Below are 15,854 nucleotides of genomic sequence, written 5' to 3' on the forward strand. Positions count from 1 at the left end.
TGTAGTTTTGACAAGCCATTTCGGAAATCGGAACGGTCGGAGGCTCGCTCACACTATCCGTATACCATCTTGGCATAATGGCTTGTATATTTTGAGTATGGCATGTATAGCATTATAATCATTTTGTATATATGATCTTATGATATGGTTATTGAGTGGCATGGAAATGCTTGGTAATGATTAGCCATTGGAATGGCTAATCATGATCATATTTGGTGTTATGTACGTCAAATTGCTAGCTAATCCATGGAAACCATGAAATAGGTAAAATTTACCATAAAATAGATTCAGACAGCAGTAGTGATGTGAATTTGAAAAATCACTAAAAATAGTAGAAATGGAATTAAATAATGAATAAGTTATGGAATCTAAGCTTGATGAGTCTATTTTCATATGGAAGAAGCGAAACAGTATATGAGCTATTTTATGAGATGTTTAAATTTTTTCAAACAGGGCGAGCGATTTCTGGATCCCTGTTATGACTTTGGAAATTCACCATAAATTTTACAAAGATAATTAGAAGTCATGATTTATATGTACAGATTCCTTATTGAGTCTAGTTTTATTAGAGACAAACGGCATAGTCATTGAAGCTCTGTACAGGAGATATCTGATTCGTAATACAGAGGTCAGAGTAGTCAAACCCTGAAATAGGGAGACTTTAACTAATAAACTGTACTAATTGGCCTGACCAAAATTCTAGAAAAAAATTAGTAGATAGATATATGAGTCTAGTTTCAGGAAAAATTTACGAATTGGATTTTGAGTTTCAAACTCAAGATATGATTTTTAAAGAGACTGTGATGCGATTAGCCACTTGTCCGAAATTTTAAAATGAATTGTATGATTTGTTTAAGTAATGAATTAAGTCCGTTAACACCTCGTGTTCGACTCCGGCAACGGTCTCGGGTACGGGGCGTTACAATTACTATTAGTGTACCCAATAAGTTTTAAGGAGTTCGCCATTGTGGTGTTTGCCGTTGTAAACCAAACACCAAAATTAGTTGTTCCTTTGACGTATCTCAACACCCTCTTTGCCGCTTTGAAATGAAAAGTATCACAACAGTGCATAAATCTTGACAACAAGCTAACTGTGAACATAATATCTGGCCGTGTTGTTGTTAAGTACAACAAACAACCCACAAGGCTTCGATAGTTCTTCTTAAACTTTTTAAAAGTTTTCACTACTGCAGAGTTTTTCTCCAAGTGCAATAGGTGTGCTAATTGGTTTACACTGCACCATGCAGAACCTCTTCAAAATATTCAATGCGAAGCCTTGTTGACTTATGAAAATTCCTTCTTGAACTTGTCGAACTTCCATCCCAAGGAAATATCTCATTTCCCCAAGATCTGACATTTTAAACATGTTCACCATTTGTTGTTTAAACTCATTTACTAAGACTTCGCTACTTCCAATCACAAGTAGATCATCTATATATAGCGAAATAATTAGCGAAGTGAATTCGCCAGTTTTCTTCATTTATAGGGTAGGCTCGTTAGGACTCCTTTCAAATCCTAAGCTCATGAAGTGCTCATCTATCCTCGTGTACCAAGCTCGCGGACCTGTTTCAAACCGTATAAGGCTTTCTTAAGCTTATATACCTTCTCCTCTTGTCCTTTAATTGTAAACCCAGAAGGTTGCTCCATATAGATTTCTTCCTACAAATAGCCATTTAGAAAGGTTGATTTAACATCCAGCTGATGAATTTTCCAACCCATCTATGTTGCTAAGGCCAATAATAATCTGATCGTGTCTAGCCTTGCTACTGGTGCAAATGTCTCCCAATAATTAATGTCATACTATTGACTGAAACCTTTCACAACCAACCTCGCCTTCAGCTTGTTAAGCGAACCATCAACATTTAATTTGGTTTTGAACACCCACTTAACGCCAATTGTAACACCCCTTACCCGTATTCGATGCTGGAATAAGGTACGATGCGTTACCAGACATAAACTAGCACAATCATTCTAGACCGAGACATGAATTTGCATCCAAATTTAAAACTTTTCATCCACATACATATCGTCCCTTATATAAGCCCTCGAGGCCCAAAACATACATTGGGTGTGGTTTGGGACTAAATCGAGAACTTTCTGAACTTTTGTGACACTTAGAAAATTTCTTGTTTTAGAGGGTCACATGTTCGTATGGGTAGGCCGTGTGGTCACACACGCCCGTGTGGCTTGGGACACACCCGTGTCCTCAGCCCATGTAACTCTCTGTTTACGATGTCATCAACATAATAAGGTCACACATCCAAGTCACATGCCCATGTGCTTAGGTCGTGTGGTGAATTAAATTCCAAAATCAGGTGCAGACTTTACATGGCCAGGGCATACGCCCATGTCCTAAGGCCGTGTCCTCCACACGGCATGAGACACAGGCCGTGTCCTCCACACGGCATGAGACACAGGCCGTGTTTCTCCTTGTGTGTTTACTACTGAGCATTCTATTTTACCTAATTAAGGTGCAGGGGACACATGGCCTGATTACACGCTCATGGGGCAGACCGTGTGTCACACATGGCCTAGACACATGCCTGTGTGTCTACCCGTGTGGACAACTTTGAGGTTTTTTTCCAAGCCAATTGCCATCCTTATATGCACAATAAGATACATGACTTCAAAGGCACTTAACATGGCATAATTGAGCACTTAGACATCATCAACAAGTCTTGATCATGGTAATATTATATCAACTTATACATACACAAGACCCCAAACTTTGTCAAGTCCAAACATACTAATTCACATGCAAGAATTATAGGTTTGCTTCCATTTTACTCATTTAGACCTTAGTTATCATCATACTAACACATACACACAATCACTAACCACATCTCAAAGACATAGGCACATACATAATCATATAATCAATATAAGCCATCATTCATGGTTATATACAAACTGGACCATAAATCACTCTAGGCCAACACATTTGGCCACATTAGCAATGATATAATTAATTAAAAGACAAAGTCCCTATACATGCAATAAACTTAAGAGGTTGGTATTCATTTTTACCCACATGATAGCTTGATAGTGTGGTGGCATCTCCGGCAGCCTCCAACCTGAGCTTGCTAAATTAACCTATAAGAGATGGGAAAGGAAGGGGAGTAAGCTTCAAAGCTTAGTAATTTCATATGCAAATAAATAAAAACTATTAACATTCATTTACTTTATCCTTCCATAAGGGTATTATTATTACAGTTTGCATTAAATCTCATGACTATCACTTATTCATTCATAATGCTTACTCTTTTATCTTACAAACATCAATTATACGTATTGGCATTAGACTAGCAAGCATAATCTCCCCATTATAGCATATCACATTATTAACAAGATATTTCAACTCACTTGATAACATGCACATCATTTACGAGTAATCATAATTTCAACATATAGATTAACAATCTTTCACATATTTATAGCTCACTTCTCTCTATGTTTTCATAATGACTTAAATCGACGATTATGCTTGTCTTTCCTTTTTCTCATATCCATTGAATCACAGCTTATATATATATATATATATATATATATATATATATATATATATATATCGAACTATATCACAACTCAATTAGGCCCATAAGCATAACTTGTTCGTATGCATTCTAACCACATATTCATAGTATACTGAGTCCCTTACTCATGAGTTATAAGTACATACCTGTACTAACTCGTAGCACATTCTCATATTTCCTCATCATTGACTTACTTGTTAAATAACTCACTGATTTGCCCATTGAACACTTGGAATACTATCGGATACACGGAAAGTTTTCACATAATGCTTCATACGTAGCCACATGCTACCTCATATCACATATCACACATTGCTCGCTCTCGAGCTAATCACGGGCCTGCTCATACAAGCTGACAATTAAGACATAACTACATGTGTGCTCACACTAGACATGTGTACCATAACACATGCCAAAGCTACCCACCACTGTAGGGACGACAAGACTAGCACCCGGATCACATTATATACATCACATAATCTCATGAGCTCATAAACACATAGTTCCTAGAGACATGTCACATTGTATCCTAAATTATTCTTAAGGTTCAAAAGGGATTTTTCTCACTTATCCGAACTTCGTCAAATACAACCATAGAATAAATCATTTATTTCATACATTATCAAAGCATTTATAATATTTAAAATACAAACATAACATAACATTATTTACATACGAACTTACCTCAACACCAAAAATGGCAAAGAGGAACCTAGCCGTCAATTACTTATTTTTCCTCTATTCTAGGTTCGAACCTTGTTTTCTTTGATCTATAACATCACATTTAGCTTACTTATTAGTCGCATTATTCATTGTGACCCAAAAATCATACTATGGAAAAATTACGTTTTTGCCTTTAAACTTTGTCATATTTACACATTTGCCCCTAGGCTCGTAAAATGATTTTCATTCAAATTTTTTGTACTTTAAGCCTAGCCGAACCATTTTTATAACTATAGAAACCCAAATTTTTCATTAAAACACACATTTACTACTTATTTTATAACTTTTACAATTTAGTCCTTTTTAATTTTTTTACCGAAAATCACTTAGTAAAAGTTGTTTCTCTAACCATAAACATCCATAATCTACCATTAATCATCAAAATAAAAAAAAAATTCTAACATGGGTCAAACTTTAGACTTTCATCATATCTCAAATAAGTGGTAGAAATAGGTAGATCATGATGCAATGATTTCAAAAATGTAAAAATCATTAAAAACGAGGCAAGAACGGACTTACTATGGAGTTTGGAAAGCTTTAATAAAACCCTAGCCATGGTTTCCATGCAAGTTTCGGCCAAGGATTGAAGATGACAAGAAATTTTGGCTTATTTTCCCTTTTTATTCTTTTAATTACCAAATGACTAAAATGCCCCTAACTTAAATAAAAATTCTATTTCACCCATTTCATGTCCATTTTTGTCCAAAAGATTAACCAATGGTCTAATTATCATTTAAGGACCTCCAATTTAAAATTTCATAATAATTTGACACCTATAGCTTCTAGAACTTAAGTTTTGCTCTTTTTACAATTTAGTCCTTTTGACTAAATTGAGTGCCCAAACGTCGAAATTTTCGGACGATATTTTCATGAAATCATTCTGTGAAATTTTAGACCTTAAAAATATAATAAAAATAAATTTTATTACGTCAAATTTGTTGTCTCGAAACCACTATTCCTACTAGGCCTAAAATCGGGCTGTTACACTAATGACCTTTTTGTGTGATGGTTTGTCAACGAGCTCCCAAGTTTGATTTTTATGAATCATGCTCATTTCCTCTCGCATGGTTTCTTTCCACATTTCTATAGTTTCAGCCTTTTCAAAGCTCGCAGGTTTAAGTAGTGCTACGTCAGCTCTCTGATAGATCTCATCAATGGAACGCGTGCCCCTTACTGGAGTGTTGTCGAAGTATGCTTTAATTAGCTCATCACTAGACTATGACCTTAGCTCGCCATCATCATAATGGTTTTTTGAGACCAATTCGCCCAATCTTTGCTCAACCTTAGTAGTATCCTAATTCCATATTTTACTTTCATCAAACACAACATCCTTGCTCGCCAAAATTTTCTTGGAAGAAGGATCATAAATTCTATAACCCTTCCTATTGTTGTTCTATCCAAGGAAGATACTTGACTGTGACCTTTTTTTTAATGTGCTCTTTTTCACCTGTGGAACATGAATAAAATAGATGCATCCAAAAACTTCAAAGTAAGAAACATAAGGTTTGTTTCCAAACCAAGCTTTGAATGGAGTCTTTCCTTCTACAGCCTTGGCTGGTAATCTTTTCAGCAAATAGATTGATGTGTTCACTACCTCAGCCCAAAATTCTTTTGGCAACTTGCTTTCAAACAATAGACACCTCTTGTTCTTTCTTTCGCACACTCTATTCTACCGCTGAGTATAGATGTTTGTAAGTTGGTGATGGATTCTTGCTTCTTCATAGTAGCTTTGGAATTTATCTGAAGTGTACTCGGTTCTATTATTAGACTTGACTTTTTTCAGTTTGCAATCAATTTGGTTTTCAACCTATACTTTAAACTTCCAAAACACTTCGGCTACATCAGATTTCTGTTTCAAAAAATGTACCTAGTAATACTTGGTATAGTCGTCAATGAATAAGAAAAAATATCTACACCCATTCAATGAGGGTGTTTTCATGTGTCCGCACATGTCAAAGTGCGCAAACTGTAGCTTTTCTTGAGCTCGCCAAGCTTTGCTCCTTGGGAATGATAACCTCGCCTACTTTCTAAGTTGGCAGACTTCGCAGATAGCACTTTGCTTCTCTACACTTATTGTTTCTTTCACTAAACCTGCTTCATACATTCGACTAATAGACTCATAGTTTGCATGTTCCAGTCTTTTATGCCAAAGGTTCGCATCATCAACCGTACTAGTATAGGCCACTTGGTTAGCCAAATTTCGGTCTAACATAAAACTTCTATTTTTCATTGAAATTGTTACAACTTCTTGTCCTAATAAATCAAATATTATGCAACCATTCTTAAAAACTACATTATAGTTTAATTATACTGAAACTCTACTGTGTTTTTCTTCCTCATACTTATGTTTGAGTTTTATAAAGCATCCTCTTCTGATGAGAAGATCTCGTTGTTGTGCTTGCATAATCACTGTTAACTATGACTCCATTTATGCTCCATCCTTTGACAGCGTAACCTTTATAAACTTGAAGCTCTAGCTACACTTCAACCCTAGATCGTATAATCACTGTCAACTTGGACCTTGAGTTGCAACGCAATCTGGCTTATCGGGTGATGACTCCATACTCACATGACAGATGAAATTTGTAGGTCACTAAGCTTCACGACACCACTATAAATTCAAACATTCCTTAAAACTATAACCATGTCTATCTCAAATATGAACAAAAATAAATCTACAAACTTTTAATTTCTAACCACAAGAAAAAAAAAGAAAAAAAAATTCTTTATCAAAGTAAAAATGTGTCCTATAGGACGTGTTTTTTAATCTCTTGAAAACATGACCTATAAAACACATTTTCAGGAGAAAAAAAAAACAGCATCTATCACACCTTTATACAAAATCAGCATAATTTCTCAATTTTTTTCAGCATATTTCATTAAATTAACCATTAGTATTCTTATTTAATGAGAAAATAAAGTTAACAATACAATAATACCCCCGTGAAATTGAAGAATACAATATAAACCACATAATTCTAGTAATCAGGTTTCTTTGAGTTGAGAAACCAGGTAGTTAAAAAAGAGAATTTTAGAGGGGGAATACCAAAAATGATTCTTGCTTCGCCTATCCTTAACCCCAAACCTAAATTTGGCGGCCATTTCAGCAAATCGCTTGCTATATCTTCCAACCCTTTGCTTCGCTGCTCCTTCTTCAGCACTAAATTCAGTTCTACTCTTCTCAAGTGTCACTGCTGCACCCACAACAAAGATACAGATAAGTCCACTCAAGTAACCACTTTTACTTCAATGTCTGCATTTTTATGAACTAAATTTATCCTTTTAGATTAATTTCTGATCAAATTATGGAAAAACGGGTTTTGCATTATGGGGATGAACAGGGGTTTTCAGTGTTGACATCAGACATCCCATGGAAGACGGAGAGTTTATGGAGCACCATGGCTTTGTATATGTTCAATTTGCACATTCCTTTGGGTTTTGGTGGCCTTTCCATTGTTTCTTATCTCTTGCATCAACCTGTCCTTGATCCCCAGACTGAGGTTTTGATTTATCCTTTTTTTTTTTTTCATAATGTTAAAGATTGTAATCCGAGCTTGGTCTGTTTTTTTGAGTCCCTTGTTTTTGGCTTTGTTTAGAATTAGATAAATGTTGGGTGCTCCAGCCTCCAGAGATGAGATAAGGCTAGGGACCTGTAACCTTTTTTTGAAAACCCAAATGGCTGCGAAGTGTGAATGAATTTAAGGTCTTGGATAGGTTCATTTTTTGATGGTTCATCAGATGAAGGTCCACTCAAAACTTGCATTTTCCAGTGTTAATTGTGCCTTTAATGAAGTGAGCAGGAAATCATTTGTGCTAGATATCTTACTTGCTGATTTGATCTTCCATCTTTTTTCTAAATTTTCTGCAGGCACTATCGTTGCTTGTAATTGATACTTTGGAACTGCTTGCTACTTTCTTTCTCCTGAAGAGCACCATTAAGCCAAACAATAGGCTTTTGGACATTTTCAAAGTTAACCCGTTAGAAAGGAATTGGTTATTAGCATCAGCACTGGGTTTCGGAGTACTTATTTTGTTAGTTTTCCTTACATCAATTGTTGTTGATGGATTATATGGGATAAAGGTTAGTTTCTTCATCTTCATTGCTTTTACTATCCTCCTTTATCAGATGGCTTTTATCATGGTATGGGTCACCTTATCGTCATGTTAAAATGGTTTTGCAATGTCTTGTTTGCTTTTATTTGCCATCGTCACGTTCTACCTTTGCATGCTTTCTAGTTCATTTTTGATGTAATTTCCAATACATCATATTGTCTCTAAGATGTGTTAACAGAAAGAAGGGTGGCTGTAAAAGAAATGGAAAGTAACTTACATTTTTCCTTTTTGTTCTTTTGATTTGAAGTATAGGATGTAAATAATCTGATACTGAAGGAAATGCTTGTAAGAAGTGACATCTCCAAAGGTGCTTGTATTACCGTATACTGCATCATCACACCTATCTTAGAAGAAATGGTATACAGAGGCTTCATGTTGGCATCTCTTGCCTCGACAATGAATTGGAAGCAAGCAGTTGTGATTAGTGCCGCCGTCTTTAGTGCAGCTCACCTGTCTGGTGAGAACTTTTTACAGTTGTTTGTCATTGGGTGCATCCTTGGGTGCTCTTATTGTGGAACTGGAAACTTGAGTTCTTCCATTCTCATACATTCTTTGTATAATGCGTTCACATTGATTGTAACTTTTTTATCATAGATAACAAGTTTGATTTCTTCTCTGGTTTCCTTGGCCATAGTATTAGTAGGAAAAAAACAACTTGGAACTGATGGACAAAATATAAGCATCTGGTTGAGCTTAGCTAAGCTAAGCTACTTCGTTCCTCTCTTTCAAAGAGAGGATCCTCAAATAAAAACAGTACATGCATTTTTAGTATTTAATCCTAGAAAAACTGTCCCTTAACCTTTTTATGCATGTTTATATGCCTGTTGCATACAAATTAATGTTTGGGAACAAAAGGAATAGCCATTAGCTAGGATTAGGAGAGAAACCGTCCCTATATACGGTACGAATGGAAGGTGCTACCAGAGCATTAATTTGGAAAATACCGTTAATTTATTCGAAAAAGTTAAACTTTAAAATATTTTTATAAAATTATAGAAAATTTTTAAATTCTATTCAGAACGAGTTTTATGCTTTCAAAACAAAATACAAAAATCTTGTGCCAATTAAAACAAAAGAATGAAGAAATTTGCAAATATAAGAATGTTATTTAATTTGTTAAAAGTTACTCAAATTCTTAAAGAATATATAAGAAATTAAGTAAAAAAAAAAAAAAAGGATGTCAAGCTACCAACCGCCCGTCTGGTGGTACTGGAGTTATTAATAATTTTGTTAAGGTGCCACCCAGGCGGTTCGAGCTACCGCTTGGGCGATATATAGTAAAAATAAATTTCGTTTAAGGAGTTGTCACTTAGAAGGTATTATAACCATTCATAAATTCGTACTTCTATAAAACATTGCCATATTATCTCCATATCATGCCAATAGTTTTCAAATCATTTTAAATATATTTGAATGACTTATAGACTCTTTCAAATACGAAAACATATGCAACACTTTTACGAAAACAATTGTAATTTATTAATGATTTAAGGGTGTTAAACTCTTTAAATTTTTTCAAAAAAAAGTAATTAAGCCATTGATTGTTTTTTTGTGTGTGTACACAATAAGATACTTGAACTTTAAAATACATCAAAAATACTCTTTGACCGTTAACTTTAATAGTTGATCATTAAAGTTAATTGCTCATAATTATTTTCAATTAAAGCCACCTCGTGTCACAACCACGGTGTGACATGTGACAAAAATTATAAAAATAAAATCAATAAAATTTATAAAAATTATTAAATTTTAATAAAAATATAAAATATTAAAAATTAGAAAAAATTATAAAATGCATCAAAAGACCTTTTAACCATTAACTTTTAACTGTTGGTGTTAAAGTTAATAACCTCTAGTTTTTTCAATTAAAGCTATTACGAGGTGACATATGGCGAAAAATGATAAAAAATAAAAATCAATAAAAGTTATAGAAAAATTATAAAATGCTTCTTTTAATACGATAATTTTTTTATTTTTATGAATTTTATATTTCTTTATATTTTTATAATTTTCATGACTTTATAAAATTTTACAATTTTTTTAATTTTTTACGATTTTTCTAATTTTTTCTAATTTTAAGCATATATTTATATTTTTATTAAAATTTAGTCATTTTATAAATTTTATTATTTTTATTTTTTGCCGCATATCATGTTGTGGTTGTGACACGTGGTGGCTGTAATTGAAAAAATTAAGAGTGATTCAAGTACCTAATTGAGTGCAAAAAAATGTAAGAGCTTAATTGCTTTTTTTAAAAAAAATTGAAAACCTTTTTAATACATTTTAAAAGTTCACGTATCCAAGTCAAGTCAGTGAAAAAAAAAAAAAACTTAATTACTTTTTTTTTTTGTTTTAAGAGTTTAAAGGGATTTTTTTCACCCTTAAACATTTATTAATCATCAAATTAAAACCAAATTATTCAACTTATCCTTGAATATAAACCATGCTATAGGAGAGTAGAATCCAATTCTATTGCATACTTGTCAACCTTTCAGAGGTGATGGAGACTCCAAATGATTGTCAAGTAGCATAAATATTTAGTAAATAATCAAGGAAAATATTCAACCGCTTGTGAGGAGTTAATTTACTTTTATCATTAAACTCAAAAGGATCCAAATCAAATTCCCTTTATGAAATTCATCCTTCTATCACCTTTTTTACCTTTAATCATATACTTGAAATGTCATTCAAATAAGTCTTTTTAACCCCTATATGTTTTTGTTTATTTCATAATTCATGTTTGATTCAAATTTTCATATGTTATACTTCCATTTCTTATAACATGCATCCCTTATAACTCTTTTCATGGTTCTTATTTAATTCATTTTTACTATATACTTTACTCTCAATCTCTTCTATCTTGGGACCTTTAAGCTTCATTTTTCATTTCAGAATTTGTTCATTGTTTTCATGTTTTACATTTTCATTCATTTTATAGTATTTAACAATTTTCAGACTTATGCCCATTGTAATCTTAATAAAATAGGACACGAATATTATAAGACTCCACAAACATCAATAGCCGTAAAGTGAAATGTCCAAAGATAATAGAATTTCAATGATTAACAATAGATGTTTAATCAAATGTATCATAATATAACTTCAAAAAAAAAAAATACATATCACACAACTTCGAATCACATGTAACACAAGTACAAAATTCTAATAAAATTATATACATGTGGCCCTAATTAGAATGTCAATCATATCTTAATTTTTCTACCAAACTTATATGAGCTTAGAAACAAATTTAAACGCAATTTTACATTTCTTTCATAATTCAACAGCGCGAATGAAATTTCACTATTTCATAACCATATAACAAGGGGTCTTTAGACCATTTGTAAACACATAACTCATTTTCAATGTTACTTTCACATTTTCACAGTCACCTATATTTCTTTGCATGTATTCACATAGTCACACGTGTACATATGCCAAACCATCCTCCACTACTGACCAAAAAAGGTCTTTCAAGGCTAAAATTGAACATAAACAGTTAAAAAACTCAACATTGAATGGTTGAATTACGTTTTCAATTCCCCTAGAAAAATTACTTACTCACTTAACGCTCTTTTAATATAAATTTATGGTTTTGACACCAATCAATTTATATTTTTATCTCATCTTCGCTCTTGCCCTCAACAATGCTATTGTTATTTGAGTAGTTTAACGGCTGGTAATGGCATATAATTTAACGAAATTTTTATTTATATTTTATCTTTTTTATTAGGGATAGAATAATATTTTTCAAGCATTAACTCATGATGAATATCAAACAAAAATTTGATATCAACTTTTTTTATCACTTTACTTAGAATTTAACTGTCAATTGTTAATCTTTTTAACATACAAAGTAATGATGAATTTTATAATATTTTGAAACATCTTATTATATAAATAAAAGTTAAGTTTGATAAAGATTTTTTTGAACAATCTCATTATAGGTTCTTGATCGTACATGTTTTTTTAACATAATATTTAGAACTACACATAGCCCCTTCTTATCCCATAAATAGAAGAATAATGAGCTTTAATACGCTCAAATCTATATTTTCCCATATTAACAATAATACTCATACTAATCAAGTTAAGACTCAATCGACAGATTTTACATAGATAATTAAGTAGTAGTAGGATTTGATGTTATTTGATTCATTTCATTTCTTTACTTTAAAGAGAGAAAAACAACCTAATTAAATTATATTAAATTGAGTAAAGAAAAAGCATGAGCCCAAATCTCAATAGGTAACTTTCAGTGATCCATAAAAGAAATTTCACAAATGATTACCTCACTCACCACTCATTAAAATTTAACAAATTTAATATTTTATTCAATATTCCCATTAAAAAAATAATGACATTTTTTAAAGGTTGATAGTTAAATTTAACATTAAAAAGAATAAAAGTTAAATTGAAAAAAAGCATAATGAATTATTTGGCCTTTTAACTTTAAAAAAAATCATTTTAGATCTATATTTATTTATTTTTTTACCTTTTTAAACTTTAAACTTGCCTTTTATCAAATCACTCTAAAATGAATGGAAAAATTAACATTTAACTTTGTCGACGTTGCATACACATGGATTGCTATGTGAATGACATGTCAACATTTATTTATTTTTAAAATTTTTAAAAATCCAAAAACATTATAAAAACTATTTTTAAAAATTAAAATCATTAAATTTATTAAAAATATATTAATTTTAAAATTTAAAATTAATTAAATGTTGATGTGTCATCTACGTGGCAATCCACATGTATGTCACGTCATCAAAGTTAATAAACTTAGCTTTTCTATCTATTATGGGTAATTTGACAAAAAATACAAGTCTAAGAGCTCAAAGAGGCAAAAATTTAAATGGTGGGCTAAAATTATTTTTTTTTGTAAAGTTGTAGGACAAAAAAGGTCATCATTATGCCAAATGTAAACATTAAAAACTAAATTTAACATGACACCTTCTTTCTATATAATACATTTTCAAATCACTTACGCTACATTATTAGGTTTTTTACCTAGATAATACAAAAAGAATTACGAAAATGGGGTATGTTGTAGATTATTTACAAAAATAATATGTTTTTTATAGTAAAATTAGGTGTTGCTAATGCATCAAGCAGCATTACCGATAAAAAATAATATTTTAATAAAAATAAAAAAATAATATTTTAATCCAAAGGGGTGACGCCAAATTATCGGGCAGCCTTTTTCACCATGACTTTGACTTTTTTTTTATTTGGGGTGATTGTGATATAATTTTGAATTTCACATCTTTATTTTATGGAAATTAGAAGTTAGTCCATTTAATTTAATTTATTATAATTTGATGGCTTTTTTATCTTAATATTCCAAAAAAATAATTAAATACTAAAATGGGTCACCTACAATTTAATTACCGAAATGGGTCGTTTGCTACAATATTTTTTGACGCCGTCTGACTGGTTGGCGACACCACGAGATTTTTTTTAAAAAAAAATAGTTTTTTTTTATTGCCACCAAACACATTGGCAACACTGAACTAAAATATAGTTAGTGATTATATTTATTATGTTACAAAATAGCTATTTTAACTTAGGTGGTAGAGTGTGTGATTTTTAATTATATGGTCATGCCACCTAGTTAAAAACCACGCACCTTACCAGTTGAAATAAAACAATTATTTTATAATATGATAAATATAATAACTAACTGTATTGTAGTTTGATGTTGCTAATATGTTAAACGGCACTAATAAAAAATTATTTTTTTTAAAACCCATGTGGTGCCATCAACTAGTTAGGTGGCACCGAAAAATATTATAGCAAATGACCCATTTTGATAATTAATTTGTAGGGTGACCCATTTTGATATTTAATTATTATTATTTTTAGATTATTGAGGTAAAAACCTTAAATTATCTTTTATGTTTTCAAATTTTAAAAGTTAATCAAATTATTTAATATTGTTAAACCGCTTATCAAATTCATGCAAAAAATTAATAAAATTACTTATTTCAAATTAATAAAATTTAGTCAAATTATTTAATATTGTTAAACTCGATCATCAAATTACTTATTTCAAGATTAAATGTTTATCAAATTCATGTGAAAAAATTAATAAAATCATCAATTCAACAATTTATACGTAGAAAATTAATAAAATTGTTGAATTGATGATTTTATTAATTTTTCACATGAATTTGATAAACATTTAATCTTGAAATAAGTAATTTGATGATCGAGTTTAACAATATTAAATAATTTGACTAAATTTTAACTTCAAAACATATAATGATCAAATTATGATAAATTAAAATAAATGGACTAACTTCAAATTTCTATAAAATAGAGGTATGAAATTCAAAATTATACAACAATCACTCCAAAGTAAAAAAGGAGAGAGCAAAAGTGAACATGAAAAAGGGGTGCAACATGACATTTTAGCCACCCATTTTTAGATTAAAATATTACTTTTTAAATTTATTATTAATTTATTAAAATATATTAATTTTATAGGTGATGCGGATGACATGTAGAAAGCATACCATTGGATATATTATCTAAATAGAAAACCTTACATTACGTAAATAACTGATGGACCTCTGGTCAGGGGTTAAAAAAAGGGTGTGATGTCAAGCATCCGAAAATTAAATTCTGTCTCCCGTGGTTCCTGGCATCATTTCATTTCAATAATCTTACAACCAGAATCGCTTGCTCTACATCGCAAGCCATAAATCTTACACGTATTCATCCTACCCTTCGACGGATCTTGCTTTCCGTTCACTCGAATCTTGCTTCATCGCAAGCACAATTGAATTTCTGTTTTCTCAAACAATAATCCTCTCAAAACTCTGTTATCTCCCTCTGATTTTCTCTCGCTTTCTTTCGTAATCTTTATTCTTTTTAATTCAATCTTTCTCTTCTTTAATTGTTTTTTCCTTAGCTTTGCTGCTCTGAAAAAAAATGGATCTGACATGGAGGATTCTCGCTCTAGCAGCTCACATTCTATTCACTCCGTGGCTTTCCATGTTTACTTTGCCGCTGTTCGAACACGCCGGTTTGCTAAGAATTTGATACAGAGTTCTCCACGAATATATTTAGTTGGAGGCTGTTAAATTTTCTTTTTCTTTTTTATTTTTAGTGTTACTTTTTGTTTTTGGGAAATTTGTTGATTTGACATTTTAACTATTTCTTTGCTTGGAACATAGAAGTTCGAAGGACTGATTTACAGATATTAGGGTCTGCCATGAAATTCTATGAGAATTTACAAGTTTGTTTGCTGAAGGAATCGGCGGATCGAATTTTTAAGGTTCTCTGAAGTACCCCCTTCTTTTGTTAAGGTTTCATGTGGAATTGCTGAATGCTTCAGCCTTTTCAAGTGTAGAAGAAGTTGAAGAAGCTTACAAATTTGAAATTTATGGCTTTCAATGATTCTTAACCTTCAAGTCAGGTTGTTATGCAATTGGATTCTATTAGAGCTTTTACATGCCCATAAAAAGAAATTAA

At 31.6% G+C, this 15,854-nt stretch overlaps 1 protein-coding gene across 2 annotated transcripts; it reads left to right on the forward strand.

The window, feature by feature from the left end:
- The first annotated feature begins 7,220 nt into the window (after positions 1–7,220).
- Positions 7,221–8,986, forward strand: LOC108461855 (uncharacterized). 2 transcript variants are annotated; one of them, XM_017761820.2, is made up of 4 exons: positions 7,221–7,487; positions 7,598–7,756; positions 8,125–8,337; positions 8,622–8,986. In XM_017761820.2, the coding sequence occupies exons 1-4, from the start codon at positions 7,308–7,310 to the stop codon at positions 8,961–8,963; spliced, it is 894 nt and encodes a 297-aa protein (XP_017617309.1). In that variant the 5' UTR covers positions 7,221–7,307; the 3' UTR covers positions 8,964–8,986. The 2 variants fall into 2 exon arrangements, with proteins under 2 accessions (XP_017617309.1, XP_017617310.1); XM_017761821.2 differs by having other exon boundaries at positions 8,617–8,762.
- The last annotated feature ends 6,868 nt before the right edge of the window (positions 8,987–15,854 follow it).

Source organism: Gossypium arboreum, chromosome 13 (genome assembly GCF_025698485.1).
Source record: "Gossypium arboreum isolate Shixiya-1 chromosome 13, ASM2569848v2, whole genome shotgun sequence".
In the NCBI taxonomy this organism is placed as follows: Eukaryota; Viridiplantae; Streptophyta; class Magnoliopsida; order Malvales; family Malvaceae; genus Gossypium; species Gossypium arboreum.

Coding starts and splice junctions, on each gene's coding strand:
- LOC108461855 (XM_017761820.2), top strand. CDS start 7,308: ATGATTCTTGCTTCGCCTATCCTTAACCCCAAACCTAAATTTGGCGGC. Junction 7,488..7,597: donor ATACAGATAAGTCCACTCAA/GTAACCACTTTT, acceptor GGGGATGAACAG/GGGTTTTCAGTGTTGACATC. Junction 8,338..8,621: donor ATGGATTATATGGGATAAAG/GTTAGTTTCTTC, acceptor TTTGAAGTATAG/GATGTAAATAATCTGATACT.